Source organism: Cryptomeria japonica, chromosome 10 (genome assembly GCF_030272615.1).
Source record: "Cryptomeria japonica chromosome 10, Sugi_1.0, whole genome shotgun sequence".
Classification (NCBI taxonomy): Eukaryota; Viridiplantae; Streptophyta; class Pinopsida; order Cupressales; family Cupressaceae; genus Cryptomeria; species Cryptomeria japonica.
Window position 1 is genome coordinate 823,852,571 of NC_081414.1, and position 20,677 is coordinate 823,873,247.

Sequence of the window (20,677 nt, forward strand, 5' to 3'; positions counted from 1 at the left end):
GATTAGGAACCTCGGGCTCATTCCAATCTAACCTTACTGATTTGCTTTCTCGATCATAGGATGACTGGAGATGTCTGCCACTGTCCTGAGCTTGGTCGGCCACTCTGTAAATCTTGCATTTCCTGATGAAATCCAAAGGCAATCTAGAATGCATCTTTCTTTTCACTTCGAGATCATCTAAGAGATTCATCATAAAATCCTCTATCTGAAACTCATGTTTAAATTTCCTACCGACTGTCTCCTCTATATATCCATGTGGATCAAAGCTTTCTCTCAAAGCAAAGAATGAAAAAGAATACAAAGCTAACTCCTTCACTGCGTCATCCATGGCTAAAGCATTAGGACATACCTCAACTGAATTGCCCAATATGATAGGTACAGGAACTCCATTTCCATGTCTACGTCTGAATGCCTTCGCATAAGCTGCCAACTATCTTGTTACCTCAAGTAACACTATTCTGTCTGTCGGATATCTCGGTAACATGTATGGAGGTGAAGGACATCCATGAACTCTGATATAAGTAAATTTCGGGAATTGGATAAACCAAGCACCGTACCTTTTTACTAACTCTTGTGCATCCTGAGATAATCTGTTGTGAATCCCGCCTTGCAACGTCCTTGTGATGTTCATTGTGAAGGTATCATTAACTAACTTGTAGTTGCTTCCTGGCGGATGATGCAAGAGGACATAGGAATCACAAACTCTGACCTCGCCGGGTCCTCTTCCAATCACTCCTCTGTGAGGTAGTCCTGCGTACTCAAAGCTCCTGATCAAGGCATATATGACGTATGAACTCATGTGGAAGGACTTGGTAGCCTTGAGTCTCCTCAACTGTACGTCCAAGCAATGGCTAATCATCCTAGCCCAATGAATTGTTCCTTTTCCCTGAACTATCACCTGGATAAAGTAGAACATCCACTTCTCAAAGTAGAAGGCTTGAGGGGCTCCTGTGACTCGGTTGAGCATCGTAATCAAATCTCTGTACTCCTCCTGGAAATCGATCCTATGTGGTGTGTTCGGTATCTTGCTCAGGCGAGGACGACTCTTGAGTAACCAATTCTTGTTGATGATGCTTAGGCAAGCATCTGGATCATCTTCGTACATGGACCTGGCTCCTTCTATGCTCTTGTATATCATATCCCTGTGCTCTGGAAGATGAAAAGCCTCACTTATAGCGTCCTCTGAAAGATAAGCTAAAGTGTTTCCTTCCTTGGACACGATCGTTCTGGACTGTGGATCATAATGACGAGCACACTTGATCATCAACTCATGGCACTGAATTGCTGGAGGGAAGCCGGCCGCCTTAATGATGCCACTTTCAATTATCCTCCGGGCGACAGGTGATGGCTTGCCAATGTAAGGAACCTCTCAAAATTTCTTCGTGCTGAAGTTGCCCAAGTTGGTATCTCCAATGTTGCTCCACTTCGACACGATCTTGGTCTCCAGTTCCTCGTTCTTTTGATCTTCCTTCATGAGAGCTGGACGACTGGTGGATGCTCCCGCCTTCGGAGTCGCCATTGTAACACCTACACAACATTTCATAATAAGTAACTAGATTTTGCAAGGCATAACATAGATTAGAGAGTAAATTTAGGAAACTTCATGATAAGTCCTTGAGTTATCATTTCCTAAATAACGATTGAGCTATTGCAATTCAAAATTTCAAAATTCAAAATTTGAAGCTATGACGATCAAAAATTCAAAACAAAACAAGAATTCGCCATACCTCACTTGAGAGCTAACTCTAAAATGCAAAATAAAGAGAATCGCCTAGGTAAAAATCGATGCTTGAAGCTTTTCCACGTGATCCTTTTCAAACGAACGTCCACCTTAGCACTTCCCCGCCTTTGGGGGTCTTTGATGTAGCCTTGGCAAGTTCGCTCAACTCACAACTAAGTTCACACCTCCTTTGAATGATGACTTCGCACCTTGCTTGGAATGGAAATTCGCTCCTCTTTGAACACAATTCGCACCTCTCCAAATCGCATGTGAAGGATGTTTGAATAATGATTTGAAAACGAAATAAACACCTCCCTTTATAGGCGCTCACCCCCTCTTCATTAACTCTAGGCCGACTTTGCAAAATGAAGCAATTTTAAATAAATTTAAAGGCCGACTTTTGTAAGATAAAATAAATAAAACCCAAGCGCCCCATTTTTTTATTAAATTATTAATAAATTTAATGCCTTTATAATTAATTTTTTCGATTTTTTAATAGGCAAAATTAATTAATAAATGTTTTGCGCTATTTTTTAAATGCTATCAATTGAATATACAAATTTATCGATTTTTTAGCATTTAATAAAATTCAAAAATGTTTTAGCGCCAAAATTGGAAGAGGTGGCAAGATACAAACCATATCGCTCTGGTCCCTGGGAGAGGGACAGGAGCGAATTATCATCTTAGCCTTGATTCTTTTGCGTTTTACGTTCACGACCATCATCTCCATGTTGAAACTGGCATGTTCGCTGGGAAACTCGAGCTTGATTGACTTGATTTTGTGGATGAGTGCCTCCTAAGACTGATATCGCCCTGGTCCCTTGGTGAGGGACAGGAGCGAACTTTATGTTTTCTCCTTGACCTTTGTTCTTTCGATCACCAATCTTCATCATGTGGCAAGCAATGACATTATCCCTTCGTTTCATGTTTACTTTATTCGTTCTTAACAAGGCATTTTGATGCTTAAATAGTTTTCGCCCTAGTCCCTTGGTGAGGGACAGGAGCGAACCTTGTGCTCCAACCTAAATTCTTCGTTCTTACACTTTGGCATCTTGTTCATCGCCTTCCAAATGACGTCCTCGATCTTGTGTACCCTTGCTTTGTCGTGATCTTCGAAGGAAAATGAGTAATTTAATGAAAATCGCCCTGGTCCTTGCCTGAAGGACAGGAGCGATTCTTGATATCCTAGGCTCACCCTTGCTTCCATCAATTTGCAATCGCCTTCACAATGTAGAATGAGGTCCTTTGATCCTTCTTGAACACTTGAAACGTGATTATCATTAACAACTTAAGCCTCCATAGAAATTTCGCTCTGGTCCCTGACTGAGGGACAGGAGCGAACTTGATGTTCTAGGCTTAATCACACTTTGCCACAACTTAAAATTATCTTCAATAGACTCGTTGTGCACCCTTTCACTTAACCTTGGCATAGAATTTGTTTCAACTTGGTGAGAAATTGGTCTAAGGCAAAAATCGCTCTGGTCCCTGACTGAGGGACAGGAGCGCTTAGGCCAATATAGAGTTCATCAGGCGTCTTGCAATCTTCAATTTGTCTTCAACAGGTTCGTTACACCTTCCTTGTTTGCCTCAAACTCAAAACTTACTTAATCCTTGCTCAAATTTTGCCTTACAAGGAAATTCGCTCTGGTCCCTGGGAGAGGGACGGGAGCTACCACTGAATTTCACCCTGGTCCCTGGCTGAGGGACAGGAGCGATTTTGCATTTTTGGTCCATTTTCCTCATGTTTGCGCTTTCAAATTATATTCAACTGATGAAATGTACTTCCTTGGTTCTCTTCAAATCTTCAAATCGTAGAAATCCTGTGAGGACAAGGTACTGTTTGATTTTAAGCTTCGGTCCTTCACTGAGGGACAGGAGCGATTTTTGCTCCTGGCACATTTCCATGCTTGTGAAATTCTTCAAATTATATTCAACGGAAAGAATATGCCTCCCTTTATCACTTCCATTCCGAAATTCGTCATGATCCTGCAAAGACAATAAAATTTTGAAAAACGAGCTCCGGTCCTTCACTGAGGGACAGGAGCGATTTTGCATCTACAGGCCAAAATATCATGATTTTGGGATTTCAATCACTTCACAAGGCAAAAACAAGTCATTTCCAATGCCTGGGATCAATTATCAAAATTCTCAAAATTTGGTCAAAATTACTCAATCGGACAAAATCAAAAATCTCATTCATTCACACTTAGACAAATTTGGACTTTGCATTCAAAATTCTAATTGAAACTTGACCAACTCACTTAGCCTCTAGCGAATTCACTTCATTCAAAATTGCATCCTATGAGAGGAAGCTCAAAAAGCTCTCAAGATTGACTGGACTCTGGCCTGAAAACGACAAAACGGGAAACCCTAAGGCTTGACCCTAATCCAGACAACTGACAAACTAAACCAAAACCAGAGAAACGAATATCGCCTGGACTCGGCGAGTCCGAGTGCGAGTCACCCTCGCCGAGTCCTGGGGACTCGGACTCAGACTCTGCCGAGTCCAGGAGCCAGACTCGCCGAGTTTGGCGAGTTTGGCCCAAACTCGCCAAACTCGGCGAGTCCCGTGCTTGGGACTTGGCCAGCGGCGAAGTCAATGAAAAGTTTTAAAAAAAACAATTTTAAATGGTTTTTTTGACTTGTTTTTTTTGTGTTATTTTTGTTTTATACCTAAAAGTGACTTTCATTTCATTCATTTGCAAAAATAGGAGGAGTAAAGTGAGATAAAAAGAATAACAAGGGTGCATTGAAGAAAAACCAGCAAGGAAGATTTCTTCAATTTCTTCAATTTTCTTCAAGAGTTCTAAGAGGTAACATTGTTTTTTTGAGATTTTTTTGTTTCTTATATGCAAAAATTCATTTTTCTATTCTTTTTTTTTTGAAAGTTTTACATTTTATTCCAAAATCTTTTCTATGTTACTATGTAGGCCCAGGGTTTTTAATTTTATTTTTTTTGAAGTAGGGTTTGACAAACCCTACAATTTAAAAAAAAAAATTGCAAACCCTACTTTAGCTTTTTTGAAAAAAATGTTCAATGAGAATGAAATTATGAATGCACAACACAGAATGAATGTCTTAATTTATTTTTGCATTTGTAATGTTTTATTGTAGCAACCTTCACATTCTTATTTGCCTCAAGTTTCACAAAACAATCATACAATGTCCTCTTCTAGACCTCCCATTAGAAAGGACCCTGCTTGGAAATATCATGAGGATTTTCCAGGGCAAAGAAAAGGGCAAACAAAGTGTATATTTTGCAAAACAATATTCCATGGAGGCATATATAGATTGAAATACCATATTGCTGGTGTGCGTGGGCATGATGCCGACCCATGCACAAAAGCAGTCACTGAGGCCGTACGTGATTGCTATGTAATGGTTGAAGAAATTGAAAGGAAAAGGAAAGAAAAAGAGGATCTCACAGTCATTGGGAGACATGCACCTTTAGGAACAGGGACACAATTAGGTTGTGTTGGAGGGCCTTCTTCCTTACCTTCATATCGTCCCACTCATTTTGCTACTACTCATGCTTCCGGTTCTGCTTCTATAAGTGCCAGTGCCAATGCCTCTGCCCCTTCTCATGTTCCTAGCACTAGTAGTGGTAGTGGGAGTGTTAGCATTGGACCTAGGATTCGTAAATTTAGGTTGGATACCTTTTTTGCACCTCGCACTACTCCTGGGTCCCAACAGTCACTTGAGAGCATGGGTTGGAACAAGGAGGTCCATGATGCTGCTAAAATGGCAGTTGGCAGATTTTGGATCTATGGCAGTATTCCATTCTTCACAGCCAGGTAAATATTTTATGTTTGATTGTTTTAATTTTTATAATTTGATTGTTCGTATTAATTTTTGTTGTATATAGTTCATTATACATAGTACATACTTATCTCATTAAAATTATTTGTGACAGGTCACCTTATTGGCAAGAAATGGTTGATGCCCTTACCATTTGTGGGGCGGGGTTCAAAGCCCCTTCTGAGTTTGATTTGAGGGGACCCATTTTGACTGAATTGGTGAATGATGTGAAGAAAGAATTGGGTGATCAACGCCAAATATGGAGCACTAAAGGTTGCACCATCATGACTGATGGTTGGACAGACAGAAGAAATAGAACTCTCCTTAATTTTCTTGTTTCTTCCGCAGGTGATTGATTAATTTTAGTTTCATTTAGGCATTAATTTTTTATTTTTCATTTAATGATTTATTGAATGATCATTGATCTTGCTTTATTTTTTTATTTCAAGGGGCACCGTTTTCATCAAGTCTATTGATGCCTCCGCCCATTGCAAGAATGCCACCTACCTATGTGAGCAGATAGAGGAGGTGATTAATGAGGTGGGTGAAGAGAACGTGGTACAGGTGGTGACTGACAATGCACCAAATTATGTTGCTGCAGGTAAACTTTTGATTACAAACTAATTTTGTTTGCAAATTAATTTCTATTTTGTAACCTCATTAATTACAATGCAACAAATTATGTTGTTGCAGGCAGACTATTGATGGAGAGGCGCCCATCTATAGTTTGGACTCCATGTGCCGCCCATTGCATTGACCTCATGTTAGAGGATATTGGAAAACTTCCATGGGTCAAGACATGTGTAGAAAAGGCAAGAAATGTGTGCAAATTTGTATATAATCATTCATGGGTGTTGGCTCTTATGAGACAATACACAGAGCATAAGGAGTTAGCTCGTCCAGGAATCACAAGATTTGCCACAAACTTCATCACATTGCAGTCCATGCTTCGTTGTAAGATGGCCTTGAGACGTATGATTGTTGGTGAGGAGTGGTCTTTCTCATCCTATGCTGCCACCCCAGCAGGGAAAGATATGGCAGACTGCATTTTTGATGAGCGAGGCTTTTGGAGCCCTTGTGATGAGATAGTGAAGGTAATTTTTTTATAAATTCTACAATTTTTATTTAACTTTTTGTTTTATAACTTATTCATCATATTCTCTTATTTGCTCATGTTTTAAATTACACAATATTTTCAATTTTACAGTTTGTTAAGCCCTTGGTGGTTTTGTTGCGAGTTGCGGATGGAGAAAAGCCCGCAATGGGCTACATATATGAGGGCATGGATAGGGCGAAAGAGGGCATCAAATCTATCTATGCAGGAGATGAGAGCAAGTATGGTCCCATTTGGCAGATCATTGATAAGAGATGGCATCATCAGCTTCATAGGCCCATCCATGCAGCAGCCTATTATTTGAATCCGGCATTCCATTTTAGCCCTACTTTCAGGGCTGATGCGGAGGTCCTTGATGGGCTATACTCAGTCATGGAGAAGATGGCACCTGTTGGTTGTACTCAGACAGATCTTATGCGAGAGCTACAGTTGCTCTCAAATGCACAAGGGGAGAACTTTTCTCGTCCTATCGCCAAAGAAAGTAGGACAACTATGATGCCAGGTAAAAGTAAATTGTAAGGCTTAATTTTAGTTTTATTGTATATTGTTAAATGAGTTTATGAGAGACTGATTTTATTTATTTTTCTCATTTCAAACTCAGATAATTGGTGGAGCTTTTTTGGCCCAACGACACCAAATATTCAGAAGTTGGCCATTCGCATCTTGAGCCAACCATGCAATGCATCTGGTTGTGAGCGCAATTGGAGTATGTTTGAGCACATACACTCCAAGAGGCGCAATAGATTATCCGTGGAGAAGATGAATGATCTTATCTTTGTTCACTACAACCTCCGCCTGAGAATGAGAAAGAATGCATTAGCTGACATCTCTCCTATCATTCTAGATGAGGTTGATCCTGAGGCAGAGTGGGCCATTGAGACAGATCCTGTGGCTGTCTTTAGTGATGATGACACTGATTGGATCGACCAGGTAGATATAGAGGCTGAGGCTGTAGCCATGGCAGAGGAGGAGCAGAGAGCACGAGCAGAGAGAGGAGATTCAGAGGCAGATGGTGATAGTGACACAGATGGTGACAGTGACACAGATGTTCCTGATGTTGGTGAGCATGGCGTGGTGTCACGAGGAGCGGCTATGGCTGCCCAATCATCTATGACCTACCTTAGACGCCTTCGTAGGGGGCCAAGGCCTTCATCGGAGCCGACGTCGAGGCCGGAGGGTGCAGACTCCTCTGCGCCATAGGCTTGTAGATGTATTTACCTTTGTTATTTGTATGGAACATTTGATAATGATCATATGATGACATGGATTTTTTATTCCATGAGTTTTGTAATATTGTATACATTTGACAATATTTATATATCTATGTTTGTTATTTCCTTCAGCTACAATTTGCGTTTATGCTTATGTGATAGATCATAGATGTATACTTGTGTATGTATTATGTAATGAAATGAGCCAAGTTTGATGATGTTATTGTGTCTTATTCAATAAAGGGTGCATGAAACAAGTTTTAAATCTTAAAAAATCTCTAAATTTTTTGAGTTTTTCACTTTCCCGAGTCCAGCCGAGTCTGGAGCCGAGTCTGACGCCGAGTCCCGAGTCCGAGTCCGATTTGGCCTTGCCGAGTCCGAGCCGAGTCTGACGCCGAGTCCCGAGTCCGAGTCCGAGTCCGATTTGGCCTTGCCGAGTCCGAGCCAAGTCCGAGTCCCGTTTCTTTGACCAAAACCCTAAAAAGCGGAGAGAAAGGCGAGCAAAAACGAGCAAAAAGAGGGGGTCCCCATTTTAATGGGGCGATGTGTGAAATGGTCACAACAGTCCAGCAGTTCAAGATACTTGTCAAACGTAAGTCCCCCTTGAAAATTTCAGCATACACTACCCAAGAAGCTATTCCACTAAAGTCGCTTGTTCGCACATATAGACCTTGGAAATCAGTAGTGATTTTTCGGGAGAGGATAGAATACCTTCGGATATCCTATCCTAATGTTTGGTAGATGATAAAACAGACACCAACAAGAAGTGGGGCTAATAAGACAAAATGGGGTGATGCTCTTGGTAAGTTTTGGTAATGAAAGGCATCCAAAACACAAGGTAAAGCTTTTATTTCCCTTTAAAATCCAAGAGACACAAGAACTCATCATAAATATGCTCACTCAATGCTCAGGTCAGAGTAGAGTGCAATGCATGAGTATGGTGTATTCATAGATAAAACATTTTAAATTTACCAATGAACAACAATAAGAGGCTGCAAACATTGTATTTATGTATGTCGGATTTGTGTATATGTCAGTTTGCAAATGCTAGCAGAGACAAAATCAGTAATTAAGAAGATGCAGATCTTTAAGAACATGAAAATCTATGTTACCAAAATGTTGGGGTGTGATTACACTGTATGACAGGTCTCAATTTGTCTTTGGAGTTTAACTGGTTGAGCAAGAATGTGTGTATTGAGCATTGTTTATAAATTTTAAAAAATTAAAGATTAAAAGGAATTATCAAAAACACTGAATCATAAAATGAAAATGAGGTAATTTCTACCAAATTTCCTTTGGTGTGATAATCCTAGAAATCTATCATCTGCAGACCTGCAGTTTCTTTAATCTTGCTCTCATTGTTTTTCAAAACCCCGCTCATGTGTCATTTCTTTATTGGAAGGTAACAATTGCCAATGTTGTTATTTATGGTGCAGAGTTCAATGTCCCTAGTTCTAACCACTAAAAATTTATGGTGCAGAGTTCATTACCCCTAGTTATAACCATTTAGAGGGGACTTGTTGGATGAAGTTGTTTCTCATGTGGGGAAATCAATAGAAGAACAGTGTAGTTTGGCAAAGAAAGGTCTCCCAATAATGTTTGATGGATGGGTTATTAAAATACCATCCTCTATGGCACATCATTGATATTAGGTGCCATTAAAACTATTATAGATCTTTACATGCAACTGGATAACACTTGATCCTATTTCTCTTTTATAGTCCATCATTGTTGAAGAAGATACGTTAGAAGGCTTCTTGATCTGCATAGAGAAGATGCAGTCAAATAAGGCAACAGAAAACAACTCGCAAAATGATATCTGTCCAAGGTATAAGGCTCAATCTACCAAATAAATTCATAAAATGTAGTTGTATCTAAAATTTTAGTGGTAAATCATTCTTTTGTTTTCTTTCTACTATTTTTTATTAATATAGATGATTAAATTGCATAAAATAACTTCTTGGATTATCGTGAGAGGACTATGGAACTAGAACTCGTAACTTCAAAAGACTGTCCTTCAAGCTTTGAGTCAGCCACGCAACACTTCTATGTGTGAACATATTTTAAGTAAGTTGAAATAAAAACACTACAAGAAACCCAATAAGTTGTCTCCAAATAAAAATGAATTAAAATTCTAATAGTTTGTTTTGAACACATACACTTCACAAAGCAAATACACTAACACCTTTGAATCTGCCACAAAAATTTAAAGTGAACACAATTTTGAAGCAATATGTGGATCTTTGGGCACTCAGTCAATAGATTGAGAGAAACCCTATCCCTCCAAGACCCAACCCACAAGTGTCATCTAGGATGAAGCAATGGAATGTCTCCAACTGATATTTATGCAAATATTTTTAAAAAATTTAAATATATTTGCTCAAAACCTTGTAAACCCTAAATTACATCAAGGTTTACTAGCTACATTAATGACTCAATATTATATTTCAGGCTTCATTATTTTACCCTAAAATAACAACTCCTATTCTATTCTACCCAAGTCTAACAAACCAAGATTTCCCATGATTTACACATTAATAATAACAACCCAACAGATAACCTTTGGATTAATGTATTTTACCAAGATTTAGCAAAGACCCAGAATTCCTTCAACATCAAATCCAAAATTTTCCTTTCACGGGTTTTAACTTTTAAATTAACATTAACACCCAAATTTACAAATGAAGCATAATAATGAAGGTAAGTTTCCAAAGGCTATCTTATATTAATATTGTCTACGATTACACCAAAATACACTATAATAATAATATAAATGGCAACAACAACATTGCAACTACATTGACTACCCAAATTTAACAATGCGACCCACAAATGGAAGATGGTATTATAGAACTATTCTTATATGATACGGATCTGAAAAAATATTACATTACCTTACTACAATTACAATACAAACTGAAATACAATCCCATGCCCATGACCCACGAGAGTTGCAATGCCGTGCAAATGCAATATTGCTAGCATTTGCCACCATGAAAGCACAAACACAGCCTCTAAGTGATATTATTCATTTTGGTCTAAGGGGTTTCATCCTTTGACGTGTGAGATCCAAAGGATTTTCAACCTTCAGCCTATGGATACTTGAATACACGTGTATAGAAAGTTTTAGATAGGGTTTTATTCGATAATTCTCTTCTTTGTTTACGCTCAAAATCTTTAAGCCTCCCGCGCAAAGGTTGAAATCAGCATTGAAATGCACAGATACTAGAAAGGAACATAGATCGGATGCCCATACCCACTCGGTGTTGTTTTCTTTTGTATCATGAACATGTGCACAAAACTATACTGTGTAAGGAAGTTAAGTAGCGAAACAACTTCCTACACTAACCTTGAGAGGAGGGTAATGCAAAAACTTTTACAGATCGTCACAACAGTTGCAGAAAATAAAAATAGACATAACATTCAAACCACAACACAGTGATTTATGTGGGGAAAACCCTTTTAGGAGAAAAACCCCACACTCCAAAAGCTACCCAATATATTATTCAGCAATCAAAACAGATTACAATATACTTGCAGAGGAAGCTCTTTGCAGGAGTACCACTAATCAGAGATTCAGAGGTAACTCAATAGCCATAAGACTCTTACACACAACCTTTATTTCACGTACCTCATATATAGGAGATACAATACAAGAAACCATCAAACAGTATTACAAAACCATGGGCTAAAACCACCCAATAAGGTATAGCCGACCTTATATCCAATCTAGATGCCCTATGACATGTTAAAACACACATCAACATGTGTCCCTCCCTTTTACAGCTCATTTATGTGTTCCATACAAATTATATTTTCTATTTCAAGAATACAAACTTTCAGAGGCCATAACTTGCGAACCATGTGTCCAATTGACGAACCATTTGAAGCAACGGAAAGCTCGTGAAGTGCTCTATTGCCTACTAAACCACTACGTCGTTTATGCCCACTTTTCAGGGCATTTCGGAGAATCTAAAGTCCCCAAAATTAAGTTTAAACCTTTAATTGCACCCCTCCAAAATGGAAACTTTAATATCTTCAGAACTAGTTGTGATCTTGTGTGACAAAACTTTATCGGCATGCTTATCTAACCAACCAAAAGCTTCTAGGAAAATTTTGCAACATTTTGTTCTTAAATGAAAACTTACTATAAATAGTAACCTCATGTAAATGCAAAGTTGAGAAACCATTTCCCCAACATTCTCCCACTTGTCGAACACCTTGCAAGAGCAAAAGGAGTATCAACACAATGAATCAATTCTTGGGGACCATGAGGCCTATAAACTCCGAACACCATTTGAACTTCTCTGTGCTCATGGCCTTAGTTAAAGAATTTGCAACATTCATCAAAGTTTCTACCTTAAACAACTTCACCTTACCATCTTCAACCATATCTCTAACAAAATGATACTGAACATCAATGTGCTTGGTCTGAGCATGAAATATCAGGTTCTTAGCTAGGCAAATCACACTCTAACTATCACAATAAACTGTCATAGTTCCTTGTTTTATTTCAATATCTGAACACGGTCCCTTAAGCCAAATGGCTTCTTTACAAGCATGAGTAGCTGCCATATACTCTGCTTCAGTAGTGGACAAAGCAACCACAGCTTGTAGCTTACTCATCCAACTAATTGCACCACCAAATAAAGTAAACACATAAGCACTGGTGGATCTTCTACTATCAATGTCACCTACCCAGTCTAAATCCACATAACCATGAATATAAAGGGAAATCGCGTCTCCAACTAAATTACCATGATAACACAAAGAATACTCTAAGGTACCTTTCAAATATCTAAAGACTTTTGACTGCATCCAAATGAACTCTACCAAGATTAGACATATATCTGGACAGAACTCCCACTGCTTGGGCAATGTTTGGTCTAGTACAGACCATAGCATACATCAAACTTCCAACTGCACTTTGGTAAGGCACTTTGCTCATGTCTTCCATCTCTGATGGGGATGTAGAACAATTTGCAATAGATAATTTTGTTCCAATTGTAAAAGAAACACACAATGGTTTGCAATCCTGCATGTTGAACCTCTGTAACACTGAATTGACATAATTTGGCCTAGCCATAGTTTTCTGTTCACTCTTATCTCTTTTAATTTCCATCCCAAGAATGTGCTTTACTGCACCAAAATCTTTCATTTCAAATTTAGCAGCGAGCTAAGACTTCAGTTCTGAAATCATACCTTTCCCTTTACCAATGAATAACATATCATCAACATACAATGCAATGTACAAGAAATGATCACCATCAGATTTATAATAAACACAATGATCTAATTGAGAACGTTCAAATCCCAAACTCAACACATATGTATCAAATTTTTGGTACCACATCCTAAGACTCTATTTGAAGCCATACAAAGATTTCTTTAATTTATAGACCAAATTAATTTTACCTTTCACCACATAGTTCTCTGGCTGTGTCATATAAATATCCTACTCCAAATCATCATGAAGGAAAACAGTTTTCACATCCATTTGCTCAACCTCTAAATCATAACCAGCAGCAATAGAAAGCAAAAATCTAATGGATGTCAGTTTTGCAACAAGAGAAATTAAATCACCATAATCAACACCCTCAACCTGAAAGTAACCTTTTGCAACCAACCTCGCTTTATACTTCTTAATGTCTCCATCTAAACCAATCTTTTTCTTGAACACCCATTTACAACCAACAAGTTTTTGTCCTTTAGGCAATGGTACAAGATCCCATGTATCATTCTTTTTCAAAGCTGTCATTTCTTCTTCCATAGCAAATCTTCCAGGATTCTACATCATTCATACCTAATGCCTCTTCTACAGATTTTGGTTCATCCACATTAGTATTCAAAGAAAAAATACATCTTCAATCATTAGGTGAATACCTTTCAGGTGGTTGTCTACGTCTTAAAGACCTTCGAACAAGTTGAGTTGGAGGTTCTTCCTCCTCTTCTGAAGATTCAAAGCTAGACGAGCTCTCCTCAACTTCTTGCCTATCTAGGGTTCTCGATTCAACTCTTTCAAGTGTAAAAGGGAATTGAATCACATCTTCTTTTTTAGTCTGTTCTGGCTACAATGTAGCAGAAGGAGACTTAATTTCTCTAGAAATAACACTTCTATTATGAATTACCTTTTGTGCAACAGGGTCCCAAAGCTTGTATCCTTTCACACCATAAATATACTCGATGAAGATACATTTTACAGCCTTGTTCTCCAACTTTGTCTGCTTCTCCTTTGGCACAGGTGCATATGCCTTGCAACCAAAAACTCTAAGATGTCTCAATGAAGGCTTGTGACCAAACCATGCTTCCATAGGCATTTTATCAACAAGAGTCAATGTAGGAGACCTGTTAATCAGGTAGCAAGCAATGGCAACAGCTTCAACCCAAAACTTTTGTTCTAGACTAGGTGCACATGCCTTGCAACCAAAAACTCTAAGATGTCTCAATGAAGGCTTGTGACCAAACCATGCTTCCATAGGCATTTTATCAACAAGAGTCGATGTAGGAGACCTGTTAATCAAGTAGCAAGCAATGGCAACAACTTCAGCCCAGAACTTTTGTTCTAGACCAGCAACACTCAGCATACTCCTAGCCTTCTTCATCGGTGTCCTATTCATTCTTTTTGCAACTCCATTCTGCTGTGGAGAATACGGAATTGTCTTCTGTCTATTAATGCCACAGTCTTTACAGAATCTATCAAAATCATTAGAGCAAAATTCACCACCATTGTCAGTCCTCAAACATTTAATTTTCTTTCTAGTTTGCAACTCTACCATTGCTTTAAATTCTTTAAATCGATTGAAAACTTTAGATTTACTCTTTAGAAAATATACCCATGTCCTTCTACTAAAATCATCAATAAATGAAACATAATATGTAGATTTTCCAATCAAAAGAACATCTACAGGACCAAACATATAAGAATGAATAAGATCCAAAACACCACAAGATTTATGAGAACTCGAGTAAAACTAAGCACGGTTTTGTTTTCCATAAATACAATGCTCACAGAAATCAAAGTCAAGATTACAATCATTGAAACCTTCAACAAGGTTTTTATTTTTCAAGGTCCTTAGACACTTTTTTCCAATGTGGCCAAGCCTTTAGTGCCATTACATAGTCTTCTCTGCAGGTAACTTTGCTTCAGAAGAAAGAGCACCCTTAGGTACCCAAAAGCCATTTCCATTTGTTAAAGGTGAAACCCTTAAATCTTCCGACGAAGTATCCATAGATACATTTTACAGAAGTGCTATTACACTCCACAATGTATGCCTCTAACTTATACAAAGTGTCGAACCTGACACCTCTAGCAATTACCATATCACCCTTAATCACCTTACATCCTGCTTCATAAAAGACTACCTGCACACCCGCATCTATCAATTTGCTCATAGATAAAAAATTTCGTTTTAATCCAGGGATATGCAGCACACCATTACTCTACCATAAAAAACCTGATTCTAACTTTACCGAGTGACCAACAATGTCCAAATGTGAATCATCACCCAAGTACACCTTACCTCCATTAAATTCTTCATATTCAAAATAAACAATCTCTATTGGAAGTCATATGAAAAGATGCACCTAAGTTAATTAACCAAGCATCATTACCTACATGAGTCGCCAAAGCTGCAATGAATGCATCACCATCTTCCTTCTCGGATTCAGAATCAAAATCAAAATTCTTCTTTTTATTCTTCTTTTTCTTCTTCTTTTCTTCTTTGTAGTCCTTACGAATGTGACCTGGTTTACCGCAATTCAGCGAATGACTTTGGACTTTCCAAGAGATTTCGATCTCCCTCTCGATTTGGACTTATCGCGCTTCTCATTCTTCTTACCTTTCTCCTTAGGTCTTCCACGAATAGTTAGGGCTTCCTTTGAACTGAGGGATACCTTCCTCCGCATCTCTTCACCAATTAGGGCACCCACCACATCTTCAAACTTCAAAACAACAAAAGTACTACCGATAGCCATAACAAGATAATCCCACGAATCAGGCAAAAAACAAAGCAAAATCTAGCATTTCTCCTCTTCATTCATCTTAACACCGACAGATACTAATTGAACTACCAGCATATTGAATGCTTCTAAGTGGTCTATAATTCATCCACCCTCTTCCATCTTCAAGGAATACAATTTCTTCCTCACGAAAATCTGATTTAATAAAGATTTCGCTTGATACATTTCACCAAGCTTAGTCCATAGCATCTTTGTAGAGTTTTCTTCGTGGACATTGATCAGAACAAAGTCTGCCAAGCACAGTCTGATTAGACCCTTGGTTTTTATGTCCATAACATCATACTGAGCTGCCGTAGTAGGATCCGAGGGCCTTTGGACATTTGCATCAACAGCATCCCATAGATCTTGATCTATTAGCAGATCTTCCATCTTGAGTTTCCACATCTCAAAATTCGTTCCATTAAATTTCTCCACCTCTATTTTCCCTGACGAACTTGCCATCTAAAAATTCCTACAACAAGATCAAAAAGTGTCTTCTACACAAGCTCCCACTCAAATTTGGATTAATTTAAAAAACCCAACAACCCACAACTGAAACCAAAGGTGATCAAGCTCTGATACCACTTGTAAAGAAGTTAAGTAGCGGAACAACTTCCTACACTAACCTTGAGAGGAGGGTAATGCAAAAACTTTTACAGATTGTCACAACAGTTATAGAAAACAAAAAATAGACATAACAACATTCAAATCACAACACAGTGATTTACGTGGGAAAAACCCTTTTGGGAAAAAAACCCCACACTCCAAAAGTCGTCCAATATATTATTCAACAATCAAAACAGATTACAATATACTTGTAGAGCAAGATCTTCGTAGGAGTACCACTAATCAGAGATTCAAAGGTAACTCAATAGCCATAAGACTCTTACACACAACCTCTATCTCACGCACCTCATATATAGGAGATACAATACAAGAAACCGTCAAACGGTATTACAAAACCATGGGCTAAAACCACCCAATAAGGTATAGCCGACCTTATCTCCAATCTAGATGCCCTATGACATGTTAAAACACACATCAACACGTGTCGCTCCCTTTTACAGCTCATTTATGTGTTCGATACAAATTATATTTCCTATTTCAGGAGTACAAACTTCCGAAGGCCATAACTTGCAAACAGTGTGTCTGATTGACGAACCATTTGAAGCGTCGGAAAACTCGTGAAGTGCTCTATCACCTTGTAAAATGCTACATCATTTACGCCCACTTTTCAAGGCATTTCGGAGGGTCTAAAGTCCCCAAAATAAAATTAAACCTTTAATTGCACCCCTCCAAAATGGAAACTTTAATATCTTCAAACTAGCTATGATCTTGTGACAAAACTTTACCAGCATGCTTATCTAACCAACCAAAAGCTTCTAGGAGAATTTCACAACATTTCGTGCTTAAATGAAAACTTACTATAAATAGTAACCTCATGTAAATGCAAGGTTGAAACACTATTTTCCCAATATACTGGAGAGGCATAGTAAGAAATACTTGAGACTTACTACAACCCTCAAAATTAATTGTCCAAGGACCCACAAACTTAAACCCTTACCATCATATTAATCAAACGGGGAGGAAGAAATTAGACAATGAACTAGAAATAAAAGGGCTGTTTAGCGGGATTTTTAAAAAGAAAACGATAAAGTTTTCTTGGTCATTGTTCTGTGTTAGTGAGGTTGTCAAGTTAGTTATTAGATTATCCTATTAGGGTTGCACCTCAGTAGTTGATTGAGGGAATTGAGGGAAGGTACCTTGTGTAGAAAAGCACCTTTAACATTATTTATCTGACATGTGGCATTCCACATATGCTAGATTGACATATCATAAAACAATAAGAAAACTCCAAGTGAATATGACATATCCAATTATTGCCATGAAATGAAGTTCGAATTGGCAAAGGGGTATAAAAGCTTTTGTGACATTTCCTCTCTAACATAGAAACAGAAGAGACTGCAATTTGAAAAGGCCTTGTCATGAATCATTCTCAACAAAGAATGAAGACTCGATCCTGATATAAGATGTAAATCAACCCTCAAAATCAAAAGCTCACAGAGATTAGAAGTCTATGTCATGATGAGTAACTTTATCATACCCCTTTTCCAGCACAAAAAGATTGCTGCATAGTTTAACTGTAATATAAACCATTTTCAATCGTCTGTTTGGCTGTAACATAAAAAAGCCTTTGTGCATTGCTTTACTCAAGGTTAAACTATAAGAAATAGGAACACACTCTCTCCCTAGTGCACATTTTCATACATTTCAACTTGTTTGAACTTGAATCTACCCATTGCAAATCACTTTGAGACCGACAATGCTCCATAACCAATTTACAATGGTGGTAATTACAGCGGTGCACCAGAAAGAATCTTTGAACTGGGAAAATCCAGTAATTATCCAATCAATGCGTTCTAGAAAAGTAACATCATTAGGAAAAACATAACAAGATGCAAGAGTGATCTCAAAACCATACTTGATTCGCTTTGCACTGTTGATTACCAAATTATTTAGAGTTTTGTCAAGTAGGATCTTGTGGACAAGATTAGCTTAAGCGCCTGCATGATGTCCACTTGTATAATTTGAATGTTAACTGCTCATCTCTCCCTCCCCTTCTTCTTAATATGGCATACACGTGATTCAAGTTGATACCCTTGAGGCCCCATAAGTGAGTTGCCTTTCCTAGCAATACCCAGGATGTATTTCATTTTGAACCTTAAGAGTTGAACCAAATACCTATTGGTATTATAAGATAGACATTCAACTCGGGACTCTCCGTTGCATTGCATAATTGTGAGTACAGCGTTGAGGCTCTCTGAGTATCCATATTTCATTAATTTCCCAAGTCCAAGTGATCAGGGACCAAAAAAGACTTAAATGAATTTACTCTTTGAATCTCAATGAGTCTTTCTAAGTTTTGCCAAGACTCCGAGACTGGCTATAAAACACAACATTCCTAAAAAACAGACAAAAATACCCTCATCTGGACTCTTACTCAGCTTGGTGTACTGGTCTTGCCAATTCGACACCTGTAATTATGATGGAGAGCATCATAAACTCAGCCAGAATTCCACAAATTAAAGACTTCGGACTTCCACAATTCATAATGTATTAAAAAGTGCATAAAGTATTTTTCCAGGACGCTGCAATCTTAATCCCTCTATTTTGTTTTTTGTTAGTCATCTACATTGAATCAAAAGTTAGAACGCAGGAACCCGACTAAGGCATCTGACCCTTAACTCCTTTTATCTCTCATCAATCTTCATAGTTAATGCTATTTTAGGCAACTTTAGGGTTTAGAGTAACACCCACAAGGACAATAACTCCACGGTATGTACGTTTTGTCCTCACATATCCTCTGAATGAATCCATAGACCTGAAGAACAATGGCGTGAATTCTATATCTAAGTCATCCTATAAATATTGTTAAGTATGATCAGGTTTTCAAAAATGGCAGAGAAGATTATCAATTTAGAAACACCTCTTCCTAGACGGATTAGCTGAATTAAGAAAACCACAAAAGGAAATTCGCCTGTAAGAATATATTGGGCACTACAATGCAAACAAGCAGACACCCACTAAGGAAAAGAGCCAAAAATCATGGATAATATTGAAGGCCAAGATATGTATGAAAATACATCATGCAACAATTACTCTAAACCATATCAGAGTAAATCTATTGATACATTTTATACAGACAGAAAATTGAATACAAAGTACACATAAGAGCATTGTAAGATTAAACATACATTGAATGGGCTTTCATTAGATGCAGAGGCCACTATTCTTCCATGAGAGGTTGCTGGGGGTCTAAATTTCGTACTACACAATTGAATTGGACGTGCATAAATCAGAGCCATTATCTGCTACCAGTCAGCTTAACAAATATCAGATTTTATCAAAAATTAAGTTTAGATAGATTTTTTAATCCGTAGTTTAAATAAGAGATTTTTCTTGGAATGAATAACATGGTACGTGGAGATTGGGAAGGATATCGTCCATAACGGTTATTGGCCATTGAATGGCCCCAACAATCTAAAAAATTTAAGCGCCAGAATTTCACACTTGAGCATGTAAGACAAGTCTTTAATGGTGAGGTCTCCTGCACGAGATATAGTGCATCCAAGGGTTTAGGGTTAGGGGAAAGGATTAGTAGTTGAGCATGTACCAATTGTTGTGAGGGTTGTTGATATCTTTTGTTCCAAAAATTGAACAAATAAAATCTATTGTTTGAAACAAAAAATATCAATTTTTGTTAGGACATGTACCAAGAGTTGTTGGGAAATGTACCAATAGTTGTTAAGAAATGTACTAATATTGTAAAAAGTAACCAATTAGGTGATGCCATGTCAGCTGCAAAACTAACTATTGGGGTCTTTTTTGCACGCCTATTGGTCTCACTTTTTTGGGGGGTTGTTTTGGACACCTTGACAAAAAGCATGCTGATGTGGCCCTGAAACCTTAGTTATAAGCAGGGGACTTGCCAAGTAAGCTGCTATAAACAAATCAGAATGATTTGAAATTTTCAAGTAGGATTTTGAGAAACGCAAAGTTAAGGCGCACAACAACTGGCCTTTCCCCTAGTATTTTTATTCTTCTCTAAGTATGTAGAAAAGTTATGGTGAAATTTGTATTCATATTAATTTTTATTTAGTTTTTTTTAAGAATAATTTAAAATAATTATATATGGATAAATGGCAAAATCTTGTGTTAAGTTTGGTTTAAAATTTGATGTTTATGTTTGTGTATTTATATTAATTTATACTTGTTTCTATATAGTCAACTCTTTTTTTTCTTATTTACATGCATTCTTATACGTTCATCATTTAT

At 37.8% G+C, this 20,677-nt stretch overlaps 1 protein-coding gene across 1 annotated transcript in view; it reads right to left on the reverse strand.

Moving 5' to 3' along the window:
* Window positions 1-19,803, reverse strand: part of LOC131076863 (uncharacterized) — a 112,165-nt gene extending 92,362 nt beyond the window's left edge. The window contains exon 1 of the mRNA XM_058014198.2: window positions 19,597-19,803. Coding sequence (XP_057870181.2) covers window positions 19,597-19,707 — 111 coding nt within the window. The 5' untranslated portion in view covers window positions 19,708-19,803. The remainder of the gene's footprint in view (window positions 1-19,596) is intronic.
* Window positions 19,804-20,677: the final 874 nt, after the last annotated feature.